At 36.4% G+C, this 19,642-nt stretch overlaps 1 protein-coding gene across 2 annotated transcripts; it reads right to left on the reverse strand.

Moving 5' to 3' along the window:
* Window positions 1–4,101: 4,101 nt before the first annotated feature.
* LOC121428349 (deleted in malignant brain tumors 1 protein-like) lies at window positions 4,102–14,593 on the reverse strand. Of its 2 annotated transcripts, XM_041624928.1 has the most exons (9): window positions 14,509–14,593; window positions 14,075–14,128; window positions 13,281–13,589; window positions 9,485–9,663; window positions 8,862–9,041; window positions 7,992–8,209; window positions 6,670–6,769; window positions 4,822–5,017; window positions 4,102–4,357 (listed from the first exon to the last, which is right to left on the reverse strand). In XM_041624928.1, the coding sequence occupies exons 1-9, from the start codon at window positions 14,573–14,575 to the stop codon at window positions 4,203–4,205; spliced, it is 1,458 nt and encodes a 485-aa protein (XP_041480862.1). In that variant the 5' UTR covers window positions 14,576–14,593; the 3' UTR covers window positions 4,102–4,202. The 2 variants fall into 2 exon arrangements, with proteins under 2 accessions (XP_041480862.1, XP_041480863.1); XM_041624929.1 differs by lacking the exons at window positions 13,281–13,589; window positions 14,075–14,128; window positions 14,509–14,593 and adding exons at window positions 11,259–11,567; window positions 12,059–12,095.
* Window positions 14,594–19,642: the final 5,049 nt, after the last annotated feature.

Here is a 19,642-nt window from a genome sequence, read left to right on the forward strand (position 1 = left end):
TCTATTGACCTGCAATATTTTCAATCTTCTCTTGCTTTGCAAATAATTGTTTCAGGTGGAATTTGTACTTGACTATTCAATGAGCAAAATTATTGAAAATTTAAAATTCCATTGTTCTCCCCCAAAAAAACTACATCTGTCTTCACTTCTGGTTAAAACTCATAATTTTCATAAAATTTAGGTATCATAGTAAAATATTACACTACTTATGAATTATTGAAAGCATGTTGAAATTTATGATATTTTTGAAGTTCTAGTGTGGAATCGCCCAGTTGGAAAAATATCTAACGGTCTCTATGCTTCAGTAAGACTGTCATATTAGATGATATTCGATTATCAATCACATTATTGACCCTTTACCAAAACTATACACAGGCTTTAAGCCTAAAAAAGTTAGGAACTAGTGGCACGAGTACACACGCAATAAAACTGTATACATGTGGCTAGCACACCACCCGGCGCGCGCGCGCGGCTGCTCCCCATCCCTGCCCGGCCGCGCCGGCCCGGCCCCGCTAGTTAGCTGTAGGTGCTGGCAATAGTATTGCTATGCATGGCATGGCTAGTGATGAGCGCTCAGCTCAAAGAAACCGCGCCTTTTTAAATGTTGAGGACATTCTTCAATTTTCTGATTTTCTATTGGCAAAAGCAAAAACGGAAAAACGAAATCAGAAAGCGCATTCAATTATCAATTTGTGAAAGCGAAAACGAAAAAACTAAATCAGAAAATGTGTTCAATTTTCGATTTCCAAAGCATAAAACGGAAAAACGAATTCAGAAAAGATGTTTAATTCTCAATTTGTGAAACACAAAACAAAATTTTAAAATATTTAATTTCTTAATTTTCACATGACAAAACGATAAATTGAATTGATAAAAGTTACTTATTTTTTCAATTTGCAGGAAAAAAAACTGGAAAAACAATTTTAAGAAAACAGTAAAATGAAAAAACAGTTTGTTTCTCAATATTTTTATTTTTATATTTTCATTTCTGATCCAAATTATCCAAAAAAACGACCGTTTTTCTGTTTGTAACAATGAAAATAGAAACGGTTTTCACTCAATAATCTGTTTTTGCTTTTTCCGTTTCGGAAACAGAAAAACGAATTATCCGCATGTACCTTGATTATGTGACACATATCATTGCATATCGCAAACAGTGCAAAATAAATTCACCACAATTGACACTTGAAGTATTATCTACACAGCAAAAACTGTAGTGTTAAACGGTGTACATAGAGGACCACATCAGTTATTTTACACCGGTGTTAAATTGGTGGCGTTTGTTTCACACCTATCATGCCTATAGGTGTTATTACAACAGCTTTTGTTGTTACATTTACACTCATTGGTGTTACGTTTAATCTCTAGGGTGCAATTTTAACACCTCAGGGTGTGGTCCTCTATTAACACCAATTGTTGTTAATACACCGCAGTTTTTACAGTGTACTATCCAGGTGAATGTTCTTGAAATGATGTTCGCTTACGAACGGCTTTAGGATCGACTGTAAACCCTTTCTTGTGGTAAATGGTGTACACTAGAAGAACGACAGTCACCAGTCATTCGTTATGACGCTCGTAAATTGCGAACAGCCTTATGAAACACAAACCAGGAAGAATGACAACTCTCACCATTAGAGCATGTAACAAAAAAGAGGGCACAGTGAAAATTGAAAACTCCGAATCACCCCCAAAAAGATCTATTAGCTTCCCATAATTTTCACAACTTTGGGCCATGACATTGATTCATACTTCAGAATACGGGCTAATTGAATTTCAGTTTCAATCCTACATCTTGAAAATTCTGGAAAAACGGTTGCCAAGAATGAATTTAAGTGTTGATAAAGCCAATTTGGGAGGATAAACCGATAATTCTAAGTGCCAAGCTGGTTGTGAGGGGGTGTTGCAAGAAAATAATTGCCATCAATTACAAATATTATGTTGCAATTTTACAACTAATAGATCAACGTTAGCTGTGCCAAATCATATTAAACTTCTTGTTTCAAGGAGCAGATTAGTAATCAATCACTAAATTTGCAATTAATTGCAAGACATATGGTTGATTTGGGGACCAAAAAATAGACTTGCAATTAATCACAAGTTTCTTGCAACACCACATAAGTAAATTGAGATGAAATATTGCTTCGATATGGGTATATTGGCTTAAAACCAAATCTATATAAACATTTAGCAATCCCATTAATGGGCAAAATGAAATATTTTAAGTAAATTTAAGATAATCGTGAATAATTTTAGTATACTACATATTTCCTATTAAAATGGAATGTAAGAGGGGAAATAAAACACCATATGCGTTCACCAACACAGAATAATATTGCACTGATCCTAATACGTATTACCTACTTACCCACCATTTCATTTTTTCATAGTTAGAAAGTTCTAGAATATGTAGCACGATACCCTGTATTCACCTAAAAAGTTGGAAATGCAATTTAAGATCAAGCTAGATGATAATTGACTACTGCCCTGTGACAAAAAGTTAAAATCCGTTGTTTAACCATTGTAACTGTAGACATATCACCGACAAGCTGTATAGTAAATATCAAATGAATTGCTTTTTTATGTTACACATCTCAGATTACATAAAAACATTCGACAAGTGCCATTATTATTCCACTCAAATTGAATATTATAATTTCGTGGCACATTTGACGATAATTAATGATGCATTAACATGGTTTAGGATAGAAGAAACTTTCTTGCTTATAATCACAAAACGAGAGAAAAAAATTAGGAAAATCTAATAGTATTTTGGTTTATGATTTGAACAGTCACGATAGTCATGGGTATGTACTAGTGACGTTGTATGGTCATGGTATTCAAACAATGTTGCTACGACTCTATCTACATTACTCTTTTCTATGTTTAAATTTATGAATGATTAAAATACACATACACATCTGAGTAGAAATATTTTACTACCAAAAAACAAAAGTTTTCTTTTAATTGAATGAATATGAAGAAACGTTAAAAAGCGAAGTTATTGATATTGGTTTTACCATTAGCAATGCAAACTAAAACTAAGAAGAAGACAAAATGTTAGTGACCAGGCGAATTCCGGATTTATCTAAAATCGTAATGATTTGTCTCTCAATCTAAAAGAATTTGAATTCAAATTTGACAAGCAAAAAACAGGTGTTCACTTGTGTATGAATGACATATTCCCATTCACAATATATGCTGTGACATTCAAGAGGGGCACACTTGTGTAAGAACGGCATTTTTACATTTATCAATTTGATTATGGCTCGAAGGAAGTACGGGCCGGCCCCCCTGGATCCACCATTGGTCATACCAATTTTTCAGGTCTACAGTGCGTCCCAGAAAAAACGAAACCGAGATTAAGCGATGAATTATCATCACATCACAAATACAATAGACAAATGACATACCTATGTAAAGCTTAGAATCTCCTCTTTCATCTGATATTACTTAGATTTTTCCTCATTCACGCATGAGTGAGCAAAAAAATTGAAGAAAAGAAAACCAAAAACTCATTTGGCGAGGGGATCTGAATTTAAAAAAGAAAATCACATGCCTATAAAGTTCAATATCTGCTCTTTTATTTGATACCTTAATCACCAAAAATGGTCAAGAAGTAAAAAAGCTATGTTCCCTCGAAACAATGCTTGTATTCCATAATTTCATTAAATAAACGTGTTTTCACTGGTTTCCCACAAAAGCTATCGCATGGCTAACGAAAGACTTAATGCATGGCTGATCAACAAAGAGTATCGAGTGAGTTGAACGCTAGCCTGTAAAACCAGTCTTCATTTTATGAAATTATTGAAATTCAAGCCTTATTTCAAATAACCAGAACTTTGTTTTTTCTTGACCATTTTCTGTAATCGAGGTATCAAATTGAAGAGCAGATATTGAACTTTTTACAAATGTGGTTTTCTTTTTGAAACCCAGATACAGCCCGCAAAATGACTTTTTTGTATCCCCTCTTCAAATTGTTTTTGCTCACTCATGCTTGATGAGAAATAATCTAAGTAATTTCATCTGTCATTGTATTTGTGATTAAGTTATGATAAATCATCGATAAATCTCGGTTTCGTTTTTTTGTGGGACGCACTGTGTAATGATGGTACATTTAAAGAATCAGAATGAGATGTCATCCTTCATTAATACTTTGTCATGAGAGTCCAAGTAATTTATTTCCATTGTAAAGTGTTATGATCCTATTCGGTAGTATCCACCCTCTGATAGCCAATTAGTTCAGGACGACGATGACGACGCATGCGCACAATCACCAGCGCCATGATGACGGTCAGGGAGAAGAGAACACAGAGGGCGCTCACTGAGACGATCATCAGAGGGTCATGATATTCGGGTCCTAGATGTGCAAAATAGAATTTTAAATAATAATGCATGAGCTTAGAAAAAGAAAAGGTTACAATGTCGGTTTGCAAGGTTATACAAAGGACAGGTGTCAAATTTGTCTTTTTTTTTAGAATTAATGATGAACGGTTGGCAGATATGTTTCAAGAGATCGAGGCTCAAATCTTTTCTTTAACGTGATCTTGTTCTTCTGACAAGAAACGAAACGTTCTGCTATTTGAGTAAAACGCAAACGTGCGGAGGCCAATTTTACTTCAATTGGATTCTGTGTGCACGCAACTCCAATTAGCGAGACGAGCTCAGCGCGGTCATTTTGTTTGGCCTTTGCCTAGCTTTTATTATTTGATGACTTCTTGTTTAGATCAGGGATGTAGTAGGCCTAGCAACTCTCTAGGGTGAATATTCAGGACGCAATAATGGTGACAAGCTGACAGTAATAGAAGGAAAGAAGCTACTCACCGCCGTCGGCGGTATCAAGCAACATAGCCCTGTTTGAACGCGAGGCATCAGAAAGAGGACCGCTGGTGATGGTATGGGGTTTGGACCGGTAGCCGGCGGGCTGGAGATCTCGGCGAGATCGTGAGAGGCACCCCTGCGTGCAGCGGGAGCCCGAGTCGTTGTTGTCACAGATCAGGATTGAGCAGTGGACGTAGACCTGAAACGAGAAAATACACCAGGAATCACTATGATTTTAAAAGGTAAGACATTACTTTAGGCTTTGATATCCTGATGTCAGACACTTGACGTCACATACCAATGAATTATGAAATCCGAAATAGAATAGAGTCTACACTGTTAGAAGATTTATTTAAAAAAAAAGAAGTTCCTGCAGCAGAGTCACGAGAACACCTGTAATTTTACCGGATTGCGTAATCTTACAGGAAATTGGTGTATGGGAATCTTACAAATTTCCTTAAATCAATCACCCTTTTCCCCTGTTCTGTTAAATTGCAGAAAAATTCCTGTTTTATGAATTTACAAACTGATTCTGTCATTGCTTTCAGCAAAATACTAAGTATGCACTTTTATGAGGATCGTCCCTAAAGTGCTAAAGGATAAAACCTTGGCCTACTTCTCTGGTTGTTTCGTTGTAGGCCTATAGACTCTGATAGGACATCGGCTAAACTAATTTGGCCAAATATCAATTTAGTCGACTTGCCGTTTTGTCTAAACTACACTTGGGGTCCCGTTGCGTAAAAGATGCTATCATGGTGACTTTGCCATCCAATGGTAACTACTATGATAACAGTGCTTATCAGAATCAAGGATTTCAGGGAAGATACCATTGAATTGCAAAGTAACCGAATATCTAATTCTCAGTTGCTCAGTTAGTATTTATTTATTTATTTTATTTATTTTATACTGCAGAGTAGGCCTGTTTAGTTATACAAAACTGATTTCCAAATGCGCCCTGCAGTTTAACAAATAACTCAACAACATAGTAATTCAATTTACCGGTATGTAACATACAATAAAGTAAAAAAAAATATATTGTATATATAGAGAGAGAGTGAATCAACAACTATCATGGAATCATTACATCTACATCAAGTTATTCAGTGTAAGGGTCGATCATTAGGGCCAAATCGTCATATTAAAAATTCATATACTAATGTAGACTATTCATTCAAAACGAAATCAATTAGCTCATCTCACGAATTCACCTTTTGTAATTTTTTTTATTTTAAGTTTCTCATGCGCCATCTAAGGAATTATTTGTTTTCGCCAAAAAAAGTTACTCCCAAGGCCCATATCATAAAACTTATAAGAAATCTTGCAATATCCGTATTTTATCATGTTTAAAGACTAAATAAATCATTCTTTTGATGGGCAGATACTGAACTTGTTATTAAAAGCAATACTTAATAAAATGAATGTGCATATTATTTTTTTAGCAGGTAAACACGTCAGGGGCCCGTTGCAGAAAGAGTTGCGTTTAAACGCAAGTAAAAAATCAATCGCAAGTCCCAAACGCGCGCTGTTGATTGGTTGAAAAACTAAGTTGCGCATTATTTTTAGAGTTGCGATTGATTGCAACTCTTTCTGCAACGGGCCCCAGAAGTGTAATGATTGACTATGTCATTTTCCAAGATTTAAAGTTAGTAATGTGACGTTATAGTGACACGACATTTGCTCCGGCGACAATTTCTCCGGGCTTCATTTCGTCTAAGATATAGGGTCAGGGTTGCAATAGAGTCTTATGTGAGGTTTAGGCCTAAATCCAGGGTTGAAGTTAGTCATTCCACTAGTGTGTGGAATTTTCAGCGGAGCAAATGTCATGGAACCGGCGTAACAGCGTATGCTCACCCTATCGTAATCACCAATGAAAGCGAAAGCGGCGATGGTGAATGCCTTGAACGTTGCAGGGAACCCTGCGTATATGTACGTTGTGCTGTCAACGGCACACCTAATAGACAAATGAAAATAAATAAGTTAACAAGCGGCGTAGTTTAATCAGAATGTTAAGAATGGTGCTTTGACCAATAATTTTCTGTTTCCATACACATATCACTTACCCATCAGGGAAAATGTAATGAGGTCCATGGCAAATATACTGACAGTAATCCTGGCATCACATACATCACACTGCAATGCCTTACGTCTACACTCAGTATAGAGGATTGGTGAAAATAGTGTGTTGGTGAATGTCCATTTGACCAAAAATGTTCAATAGTATTCATTTATTTATAAAGCCTCTAGAATTTTGGTAATTTTAACAATTTCCTTTTTCTAAAGGGTATAGCAGAGAGCCAGAGACATGCTGTTTTTCTTTTCCTTGGTACACATTCCTGTATTACACGGGTCCCCGACAAATAATGGGAATATTAAGCAATATCACTGGAGTATAAAAAAAGGTAGAAACAACGAATGTACTTAAATGATTGCAATCCTATTTTCCCGGCAAAATAAGACAAAGAATGATAAAAAAAAATGATAATAGTTAGTATTTGGCTGAGCTGAGCCAAATTTTCTTTCTTCAAGTGTTATCAGAAGGGGCCTGGGACAATTTTTAAATGAGTGATGCTGGTTTGTTAAAAAAAGTTTGACATGGAAAAAAAAGGAAGGGATTTTGCTCCCCCAAATTGAAGGTAATTTGAGTCAAACCTCTACATTATCAGATACCAAACTAATTTCCACCAAATTCTCAGGGCCATAGCAGTAAGCAGGTTAAATACTGAACAGGTCCACCCCAGAAACTAGTTTTGAATCAATAGGAAAAAACAAGTCAAGCATAACGCTGATCAAAATCAGATGTAATTTTTCACAAAACAGTTATATGCAGATCTCAGTTATGCAAATGAGAGAGTAGATGATGTTCCTCACTATGTCGATTTTTATTGCAATATTTCATTAAAAAAAACAGAATTGACAATAAGGACCAACATTACTGAACAATTAAATATGAAAAAGTGGTAAATTCACATGTGCAGGGAGGAATGAACTTTGTTCTACATGACAATGAGGAGAATATATAATAATCCTTGTATTTCTGCACCGATCAAGACGTGAATGTAACTGTTAAAATTCCTATTTCAAATCCGATTTTAATGAATTTTTCGTTTTATTCAAGTCAAATTTTGTTTGGGCAGACATGTCCTTCTTAATAAGAAACCAGGAATGCGAAGTACCCGTTTTCAATAATGTCATAGCGATGATCATCCATTGGGTCAGATGATCCTGTTGCCCAACATGACTCGATGAGAAGGGTGAGGTTTGTTACCGAAGCCAGGTGGATACCAAAGTATAAGGGCGTGCGGAGCGTCACTAGTCCGGAGTCGTTGGCAGGTGTTTGGAAGTTGGAGCTCGTATACCGCTCCATGCGGAGTGAAAACTCACCATACCCTTCCTGGAGATAGAATATGCATATAAGTGAGAGATTTTGGATATGCCTTAGTTGAATTTCTTGGGGTTTAATACGGAATCCTTTACCAAGAATGTGGGGGAAGTAACCCTGGTGAAAGTGACACTTTTTCGAGACCTAACTTCAATGTGGCGCATCATATTTGTCGTATTAATGCAAAAACACAAACAATCACAGGGAAAAATCAATTAATATGTCTATTAAAATGAAACACAGGCCAATAGCACCAAAAAACACTTTTTGATACTTGAAACCTTAACAATTGCATGGATATTTATAGGTTGGTCACCTGGAACACTTCCGTGACCGTTGACAGCGTTGGTCCGTTTCTTAGTGGTTTTGTGTTCTAATGAGTCTAACAAAGTTTGCGGGTATGCCAATTTTCTAAGTGTGGGAGGAATTCGGGAGAGCTAAAATAAAACGGGGAACCAATTAGTGAAATTATCACGCATGAAAAATGAAAAAAAAGTCAATTCCTTGACAAATAGACGTTGGAAAAAAAAAACCGCGATTCCTCTGATTGAAAGTCAAGTCACTGAACAATTTATATACCCATTGTCTATATTCCTCGACCAGATCAAACCTTAAATAAATTATTAACTTGATTAAGAAATCACTGATAATGTATTGAACTCACTTCGTCGAATACATATTCCTCCGTCTTGGGCAGGAATGACTCGCCAAGAACCTGTGTTCTCTTAAGGTTACAAGTCACAGGGATGTGAAGATAGTGTTCTCTGGTGATGATGGTTCCGTTTTCTGGACTTGGCTTGTAAAACGTCACTGTGTTGGTAAATATTACATTCTCTTCATCTTGCTAGATGGTGCAATAGGTTTGAAGGAAACATGGAACAATGTGAATAGATATCCTGCTTTTCACCCCCATTAATCCCTGTAATTACTTTACATTCATCAAGGGTATTTTAAGCTTGGTGGATATTCAAAGAATGGATTTATATCAACTGTAACCAAACCTGAGGACTGGTTTATCAACACCAAAGAGATACAGACTTTAACTTGGGAATATACCAATTACATCATGATACAATATTTTAGATTAAAATCAGTGTGGCATGGTACACTGCAAATGAATGAGTGCTAGTAATTTTGACGATATTGGCGTACGATATCAAGGGGTCTTACTCCACTGGAGTCAATGACCAACGTAAGGCAATTCGTCTACTTGTTCCATTCCCTTCAACGGTACCAACACGATTAAGAGGTCTGGCAGGACTATATGAAGACTTTCGATCATCATACCTCTTGTTTTGTGCCACATCTGTTGTACATGGTGGTGATCGCAACATGCTGACTGTCATGATCGTATCCAACACAAGACTCGTCTACGAAATGGACATCGCGGGCGTTGTCGCCGATCTCTAGAAGTGATCTGTCCATTATGAGCGTCATTGATACGCTGTCGCAGATCAGTTCAGCTTCTGCAATTAGAAAAAAGCGGCTTCCATACTTTAGAAAATTAACTAGTTCTTGTATTTCATGGAGACCATATCTGTTTGTAGAGAATCAATATATTTTCTCCTGGGTCTCCTCTTGTTTGCCTTCCCATGAAGAGGCTCCCACAAAAGAACAGAAAAGAGTGGAGTGGCAGCTTAAGATGCCGTTCGTGGTTAATACGATATCTGCGCATCTCCTCTGCTAGCCCTTTATCATTGTCAAATAACAACCTCCCATTTTGTGTTGAATAGGGGTGGAGGGCGAGGGGGTTATTTCCATCTCGATATTAAATATGTTACATCTCATGTGCAGGGGAAGGCGGGGTAAGTTGTGACAGTTTTTGCTTTTTGCATGTTAGAATTGATATGATTAATAATCTTGTCTAAATAAGTACCTTGCCTTGAAATTTAATTCTTCTGAAATATTTTCCACCTATAACTTTCTATCCCCACACTTAAAGTCACCGTGACCTTTGAAAAAAACGATGTCAAATGGCTCAACTTGCCCCATATATGGGGTAAGTTTGAGCCACCTTCTGGGGTAAGTTGAGCCACAAAACTATGTACAAAATGTATGATGGGAGAACCAGCATGTCAATTTTTTCTTTAAAGTCTTTTCACTAATTCTCTATAAATACTAACACCCTTTAAAAGGAAAAGAGCAGTCATATAAATTTGCTCCTTTCAGCCAGCATTTCAATCAATTTTTATGGTTTGTTTGTTTTTTAAGATATATTACCATAGGAATTACCTAGTCTACAAATGTAGACCCACATCTGCAGTGTGTATACCTCAGCTGATTCAACGAGTCTGCATAGCAGACTAGGTCTACTGAGGCTGCAGAAGTGGCTCGCTTTGCTCGCCCTTTCAGGCTGGTTTGCTTCGCAAACCAGTAGCAGATCCCACCTCACGAGCCAATCAGAGTCTGCATAGCAGACTAGGAATTACCATGGCTCAACTTGCCCCATGCTGTTTGGCTCAACTTACCCCAGTCCGAACTTAGTACGATAATTTTGTATCCACACATTTATTATGCATCCATCATATAAAAGACTATGACAAGAATGAAGATCCATACCTGGACTAATAATGTTGTTATGTCTTTATTATATTTAAAGATGTGTATGTTTATAAAGCACTTATCTATTTCACACTCTTTTTTACTTTTTTGGCTGAAATTCATATTTTTCCCTCTAAAAAACTACTTTTTGTTTCAAAGTTGAAAACAATGTGGTGGGGTTAGGGGTTATGCTATGGGTCATCAATACATGACACCACCACAATGTCTGACTCATTCATTATTGGCCTGGGGCTGGTGGCTCAACTTGCCCCTATGCTCAACTTACCCCGCCTTCCTCTACTGAGCTAACCTCTGTATTACCCCTGAATTGTCATTTTCTTTTCTTTGGAGGGGGTTGTTCATGGTAATCATCTTTGACATGTCTGCGCAGGTTAAGAAAATCACTTTTTATATGTAGGCCTAGTTGACAATCCTGCAGAGTACTAATTAAAAAATACTACGGACGCCAGAATAAATTAATTGTATACGGTAGCACGACGGAGCCATCAGATGTACTTACGGTCTGGTATGCAAATAACACTGGCATCTTCGCCATGGGCACAGTCATGATTTCCGAAACCATTATGCGGACAATCGAAAATGTGTTCCTCATAGCCCCCACAGAAAACGTTATCCATCCAAATGGGGTCATTGCCATATCCAAAATGGGCTTGTCCAGGGGCCGAGCTGGCATCACTATAGCCCAGGCTTTGACAGACGACACGTGCATCTGCCATGTCCCAAGAATCGTCACATACGGTTCCCCAAAGTCCATCGTGGTACACTTCTACTCTACCTTCGTGCGCCCCGCCACCATTCACAAGACGAACTGTGCAGGTTGAATATATAATGTACAAGGATTAGGTTGAGCAGCTTAATATTTCATAGACTAGGGAGGATTTTTTTTTATTATTTACCAGATCCTAGAAACGAAGAATAATGACGATATTACCCCGTCCATGATCCATGCCATCAGTCAATGCAAACGACAGTACTGCCATACTCTTGGCTTTTTTCGGAGGCAGATTCTCTTTGCTCTATGCTAAAGTTTAGAGCTTACGCCTAGCCTGAGACTTCAATGGGCAATTCTAGAAATATCGTTTATACATCTTTCATGTATTATGATTTGAATAGTTAAGAAACGCCTCGGTGGACAAGGAAGTTATGTGGTTTAAGATTAAGATGGTTTTCAGATAAGTCATGGTTGAATACAATAGAAACCATGAACTTTGCCAGAAGACTCAAATTCTAAATTATTAATGTAAGTTGAGTGAAGTCCAGTACATTTGCTCACCAATAGTATGATTTTACAAGACTTACCTGTCGAAATTGGTGTATCAGAAACGTCAGGCAGGGGTGAGTTAGTAGCAGAATCTTTAAAAGTAGTGAAGAAAAATCGGTAAAATTAATGTATATCTTTATTTGGGCTGCATTATACAGTGCGTCCCAGAAAAACGAAACCGAGATTTAGCGATCATTTATCATAACTTAATCATAAATAGAATATACAAATGATCTACCAATTTAAAGCTTAGAATCTCTTCTTTCATCTGATATTTCTTAGGTTATTCCTATTCACGCATGAATGAGCAAAAACAATTTGATGAAAGGATACCAAAAACTCATTTTGCGGGGGTATCTGGGTTTCAAAAAGAAAACCACATTTCTGAAAAGTTCAATATCTGCTCTTTAATTTGGTACCTCAATTACAGAATGTACGAAATGTATGATGGGAGAACCAGCATGTCAATTTTTTCTTTAAAGTCTTTTCACTTGCTAATTCTCTATAAATACTAACATCCTTTAAAAGGAAAAGAGCAGTCATATAAATTTGCTCCTTTCAGCCAGCATTTCAATCGATTTTTATGGTTTGTTTGTTTTTTAAGATACATTACCATAGGAATTACAATGGCTCAACTTGCCCCATGCTGTTTGGCTCAACTTACCCCAGTCCGAACTTAGTACGATAATTTTGTATCCACACATTTATTATGCATCCATCATATAAAAGACTATGACAAGAATGAAGATCCATACCTGGACTAATAATGTTGTTATCATGTCTTTATTATATTTAAAGATGTGTATGTTTATAAAGCACTTATCTATTTCACACTCTTTTTTACTTTTTTGGCTGAAATTCATATTTTTCCCTCTAAAAAACTACTTTTTGTTTCAAAGTTGAAAACAATGTGGTGGGGTTAGGGGTTATGCTATGGGTCATCAATACATGACACCACCACAATGTCCGACTCATTCATTATTGGCCTGGGGCTGGTGGCTCAACTTGCCCCTATGCTCAACTTACCCCGCCTTCCCCTACTGAGCTAACCTCTGTATTACCCCTGAATTGTCATTTTCTTTTCTTTGGAGGGGGTTGTTCATGGTAATCATCTTTGACATGTCTGCGCAGGTTAAGAAAATCACTTTTTATATGTAGGCCTAGTTGATAATCCTGCAGAGTACTAATTAAAAAATACTACGGACGCCAGAATAAATTAATTGTATACGGTAGCACGACGGAGCCATCAGATGTACTTACGATCTGGTATGCAAATAACACTGGCATCTTCGCCATGGACACAGTCATGATTTCCGAAACCATTATGCGGACAATCGAAAATGTGTTCCTCATAGCCCCCGCAGAAAAGGTTATCCATCCAAATGGGGTCATTGCCATATCCAAAATGGGCTAGTCCAGGGGCCGAGTTGGCATCACTATAGCCCAGGCTTCTGCAGACAACACGTGCATCTGCCATGTCCCACGAATCGTCACATACGGTTCCCCAAAGTCCATCGTGGTACACTTCTACTCTACCTTCGTGCGCCCCGCTACCATTCACAAGACGAACTGTGCAGGTTGAATGTGTACAAGGATTAGGTTGAGCAGCTTAATATTTCATAGACTAGGGAGGATTTTTTTTATATTTACCAGATCCTAAAAACGAAGAATAATGACGATATTACCCCGTCCATGATTCATGCCTTCAGTCAATGCAAACGACAGTACTGCCATACTCTTGATTTTTTTCGGCGGCAGATTCTCTTTGCTCTATGTTAAGTTTAGAGGTTACGCCTAGCCTGAGACTTCAATGGGCAATTCTAGAAATATCGTTCATACATCTTTCATGTATTATGATTTGAATAGTTAAAAAACGCCTCGGTGGACAAGGAAGTTATGTGGTTTAAGATTAAGATGGTTTTCAGATAAGTCATGGTTGAATACAATAGAAACCATAAACTTTTGTCCAGAAGACTCAAATTCCAAATTATTGATGTAAGTTGAGTGAAGTCCAGTACATTTGCTCACCAATAGTATGATTTTACAAGACTTACCTGTCGAAATTGGTGTATCAGTAACGTCAGGCAGGGGTGGGTTAGTAGCAGAATCTTTAAAAGTAGTGAAGAAAAATCGGTAAAATTAATGTATATCTTTATTTGGGCTGCATTATATAAATCTATGAAAGATGATAATGCGAACTGCTTCTACGAACCCATATCATGCCTAGTGAAACGAATACCTGTTTCTCATGACAAGTTATTAAATATAACATTAACTAATAGCTAGGGGTCATGGAACCCGGGGGAAGGGTGCTACTTGTAGTAACCATGGTAACAAAATAATAAGCACACTTCTCGAATTGCATCAAATCGAATTTGGCTCAACCAGCCTTCCATTCTCTGATTCTGGTAACTAATCGCATAACATTCGGCAGGAATTTGTTTCATTGTGTCATTCATAATTATGATGTGCGTTCTAACTCATATACCTTCAACGGCACTCAATCGAAGCTGAAATCCTGTGTCAGTAACAATTGAATCAGAAGTGAACAGCATCCAACTTTGTGAAGAGTTTAGCCTGAAAGAAAATATTTCGTCAAGAAAGTTTTGGGGGTTAAGAATATGACTAAGAATGTGGTATTTGTTATTATCCGTATAGGCGTACACTGTTAAAAAAAACCCTGATTTTACAGAAAAAAGGAAGATTTTGCAGAAAGCAATAACAGAATCATTCTGCAACTTCATGAAATAGGAATTTTTATGCAATTTAACAGACCAGGTCTGTTAAAAAGGGGGAAAGGGCGTTTTATTAAACGAAATATGTAAGGTTCCATACACCAATTTCCTGTAAGATTACGCAATCTGGTAAGATTACAGGTGTTCTCGAGACTCTGCTGCAGGAACCTCTTTTGAGGATAAAATTTCTAACAGTGTAGTAACATAATTGTATCAATGTTACTTATACTATTTTTTTATAGTAAAAGTACGCTCTAATATTTTATGATAATCAGAATTCTTTTTTTGATTAGAAGCAGGCTGAAATATGAGGTAACATGCATGCTACCAAAAAAAAGCTGTTTATTTACTCTTTTCTACACTGCTGTATAAACTTAGTAGTCATGGTAGTTAGTTGCTAAACAGTTTTAAGACGGACAGTCAACCTGCCAGAAATGTCGAGTCTTCTGATCTGGGGCCCGTTGCAGAAAGAGTTGCAGTCAATCGAAACCCTAAAAATCATGCGCAACTTGATTTTCAACAAATCAACAGCGCGCATTTAGGACTTGCGATTGATTTTTTAACTTGGGTTTAAACGCAACTCTTTCTGCAACGGGCCCCTGCTCTGGAACTCTTCTCGGCAATTCAACGTTTAAACCAGCGTTCTCTCATTAACTTGGGCCTCTCTCACTTCTGACCTATCCAACTCAAAGCCAGCCTTTTCTCATCTCATCACCTATTCAAGCCTCTCATCTTTTCTGATTTACAGTCCTTTAAAGGACTACACAACACTGATTTCAGCAAAACATCATTCTACTTACCGACTTGCCAATTTCTAGCCTCTCCATAACACTTTTACCCTTATCCATTTTATGCCAATACCACCATGATTGCTTAATATTTAAACAACCATGCTTAATTAATTGAAGAATAATATATGCTGTTTAAGACTTTAAACACTTGTTTAAAGTGTTTAACAACTGTAAAGTTCATACAGTAAACAACGTTTTATAAATATTCAAAATAATATTTTTACTGTGTGTGATAACAAAAAACAAAATTATCATGTCTCCCATTTGCTACCCTGTTTTTACACCATAGCAAAAATCAGTTGATCTTTAATATTCTCGAGAAATAAAACGTGATTTGATATTACTTGTCCTGAAATTTGATATGATTTAACTTGGCTTAACTTGTTCTCGAACCTGAATTTTTTTCTATAAATCAAATTAATAAATTAATCAATTGATTAATCAGTATATATCAGTATATAATTCATTCACCCATTCATTCATTTTTATATTTACCCAATATATACACATTTCCCTCACGAGCTGAAGTTATTTGCCCAAAATGTTAACTTAACTAAAACCCCAGAAGTTTCAGTCTGTGTGTCTAAATAGATATGCGATACATTTCCTTTCTAGCTTCGTTCTGATTGTATACAAAATGAAATTTAGGGATAAAATTTTCGCCTGCTGCCTTTTGATAATAATAACAAAATGCAATTTATTATTTTTATCATATAACAAATAACAACAAAATAATCTTTTCCCCCGGGACTCACTTTTGGAATACATATATTCTTTGTTACTAGTATTTCATACGGACCTCATATATCCTGGATGGGATGTTCCCGTTAACGCAGCCAGCATAACACTTCCAGGGGATGATCGTGATTCTCCAGTCCCGATTATAAGGTAATCATAACCGGACTCAAGACCAAACACCAGGAATTCAACAAGAACATCATATCCTGAAGGAGCCGTAATATACCAATTATAGTGGACGCTGTTTGGGTAATACCCGGGGTAATTTGGAGACGCGATGATCTGCGGTTGCCCAACAGCGAGAGTCACATTTTCTTCTGTAAAGCGATTCAGAAAAGAACAAATTGGTTAGACTCCATTTCGGATGAATAATTACTTTAATAGATCGTATGGCATATGCTTAGCCGTCAATGTTAAATATTTACATACGATGACCAATGGATTGAACCAAGGTTCAACTCAATGACTTAATAACTCAATGACAAAAAAGCAATAAATCACATACTTTGTAGACAGTAAACATTAGGTTAAAGAGGAGTCCAACCTTGGACTTAAAATGTGTTGGAAATGAGAAAAAAAGTGAGAGGAATTGGAAAGCAATGAGAAGTTATGGCTGCTTTGAAATTGAGATCCCTAAGACTGTAAATTTCAATTGGGGAAGTAAATTACGACAATGGACAAGGACAATCTTGCTTTTTCTCTTAAGTGCATATTCCCCTGGGGCAGTAATGAAATTATAACCTAGGTAGCATATAGTTTTATGTCCTCATGAAATAAAATTATAATTTGAAGAAAAAATTCTGAAAAAAATACATTTTAGCCATCCTTAATATTAGAGTAAGTAGAAGAGTAGTGCTGCCTTATATCACTATGACACCACAAATGCGGCCAATTTGAAGTTTCCGTGGATATAGTGATCACCGATTTTTACAACTTGTAAACATTCATGACTTTCTTATTGTTTGCCCGATATTCAAACTTTCACGTATCAACTTGACTGATTTTTCAGTCGGGAGAGCTTAGAAATTGAGCTTATCTAAAATTTCATAATAATTTGTGATTGAGCTGAATCATCAGATCTCTGGAATGCATAAAACCCATGTTCTGCAGATAACTGTTTTATGAAAATAGGCGAAATTTTGAATGGCATTACTTTCCGATTTTATATTCGATTCTGACCAAAAATTTTCAGCATTATGCTTTTTTCTCGCTCTTTTTTTTTTATTCAAATCGACTTTTTGCTAGAAATGATTTGAAATTTAAAGCGGCGTCGAAGGTCTTCATATAATGTGTGTGTGTGACTGTGTGTGTTTGGGGGATGATTCCATTCAAAATCGTGTATGTGCGTGGGTAGCTGAGTATGTAGGTATATTACGTATCAATGAATATGTAGGCATATATGGGTTTGTGTGTGGCGACGTTTTGAGGAGTGCAGAACATGGTATATGGGGCAAAATAATTGTCTTAAAAGAAGAAAATAATGTTTCCAACATGAAAACCATGAAAGTATATGACAGATTATCTATATAGAAAACAACCCATTTTATCGTTTTTGCTTTGCAATACCGGTGTGTTGACTCAGTTGGTAGAGCGTCCGTCTCACAAGCGGGAGGTCGGGGGTTCAAACCCCGGCCGCGTCAGACCAAATGACGTTAAAAGATAGGGGTTGCTGCTACCCTGTTTGGCGTTCAACAATTAAATGGATAGATAGAGCCTCGTCGATCTGGGGCTGCACGGTGGCTGCTGGGCCCACGATCAATTGGGCAAAGCAGATTTTCGGAGTATTTCATTTCATGTCTATTTCGAACAATAAATTATGGATTTTCATTTCCTTTCCCTTTTTCCACTTTTCTTTGTTCGTCGTCGAACTCCAAGTCCCCATCAATACATCGGTTGGTATACATGTAAGCATGATTCTGCACCTATATGAATGGTTGTACAAATAACCTCGTTATTTATTTTTTTATAACAGAATACCAAATGACGCGAGGCAGACACACAAAAGATCACTCTTTGAAATTGATTTCACCGTATTTTGATTATGATAATGATAGTTATGAGGATAATGATAAATGTAAACTAAGTTGATAGAAAGAATATCAGTACATTAAAAAAAAGTTCGAAGCCCGGGGGTTGGCGACTATGCCGCACAGCCCCCCCTCCCCCCCCCTCCCCCCACCTGTAAAGGCCTGGGGTGGTATTCTGAAAACGTTCTTATCTTTGTTCTTATCTTGTATGTTTATTATGTATATTATTATGTATATCATTTAAATTATTTTGTCTCTGATTGTGTTTCATTGTATAATTTGGAGAACAATCCAACATGTTTGTGATTATAATTAATAAATTTTGAGTTTAAATTTGAATTTGAATTTATCTCAATGAGATAAGAAGACGCTAAAATCATTGCAAATCGGTATTCTTAAAATCTTCTTAACGCATTCTCATCTCTGTAAGGACTGCCTCCTTCTTATCTTCAACACGCCCATTTTTAAGATATTACCAATCAAAATGCACTTTATATTGGCAGTTTAACCAATAGAAACGTTCCTTATTTGTGAAGAGAATATCATTGGCGCTGCGCGTACACTGTTTCTGGCGCGTTGCGCGAATAGGCATTTTATACGCAATGACTGATTATCATTTCGAGACACGTGCACAAAATAAAGAAAAAAGACAGTAAAGAAAAAAGGTAAAGAAAGCAGTTACGAATCAGAATAAAACAGGAAGAAAGAAAGTAAGTAGGTAAGTAAGAAGACAGAAAAGGGTCAGAATGAAGCAGAAATTTGAAAAATAAAAGGATCAAAGCATAAAACAATGAAAGAAAGAAAGGGTAAACGAAAGAAGGCAAGCAAAAAGAACTTAAAAGAAAATTAAAGAAATCAAAAGAAATAAAAAAGGAAAGAATACAAGAAAGAAAGAGGAGGAATAAATAGAATGATGATCAATGATAAAACGAGGAATAAAAAATTGAAGGAAAAATGAAGAACGAAAAGGAAATAATTTTAAAGGAAAAAAACGAAAAAAGGACAAATTAAAAAGATTAAAAAGGATAAAATGAAGGAATAAAGAACAAAAAAGTTAGAAAAACGAATGAAAGAAAGTAAAAAAGGAAGGAATAAAAATATGTAAAAAGTGAAGGAAGAGAGAAAAGGGGAAAATTTAAAAAAAAGAAAGAAAGAGAGGGAGAGAAAGAAAGAGATGAGAGGGAGAGAAAGAAAGAGATAAGAGAGAGAAGATAAAAGATGAAAGGAAAATTAAAGCAAAATTGAAAACTAAATAAAGATAAAAAGAAAGGTAAATTCAAAGAAGGAAGAAACAGAAGGGGAAATAAAAAGGCAGGAAAATGAAGAATGAA

Source organism: Lytechinus variegatus, chromosome 15, assembly GCF_018143015.1.
Source record: "Lytechinus variegatus isolate NC3 chromosome 15, Lvar_3.0, whole genome shotgun sequence".
In the NCBI taxonomy this organism is placed as follows: Eukaryota; Metazoa; Echinodermata; class Echinoidea; order Temnopleuroida; family Toxopneustidae; genus Lytechinus; species Lytechinus variegatus.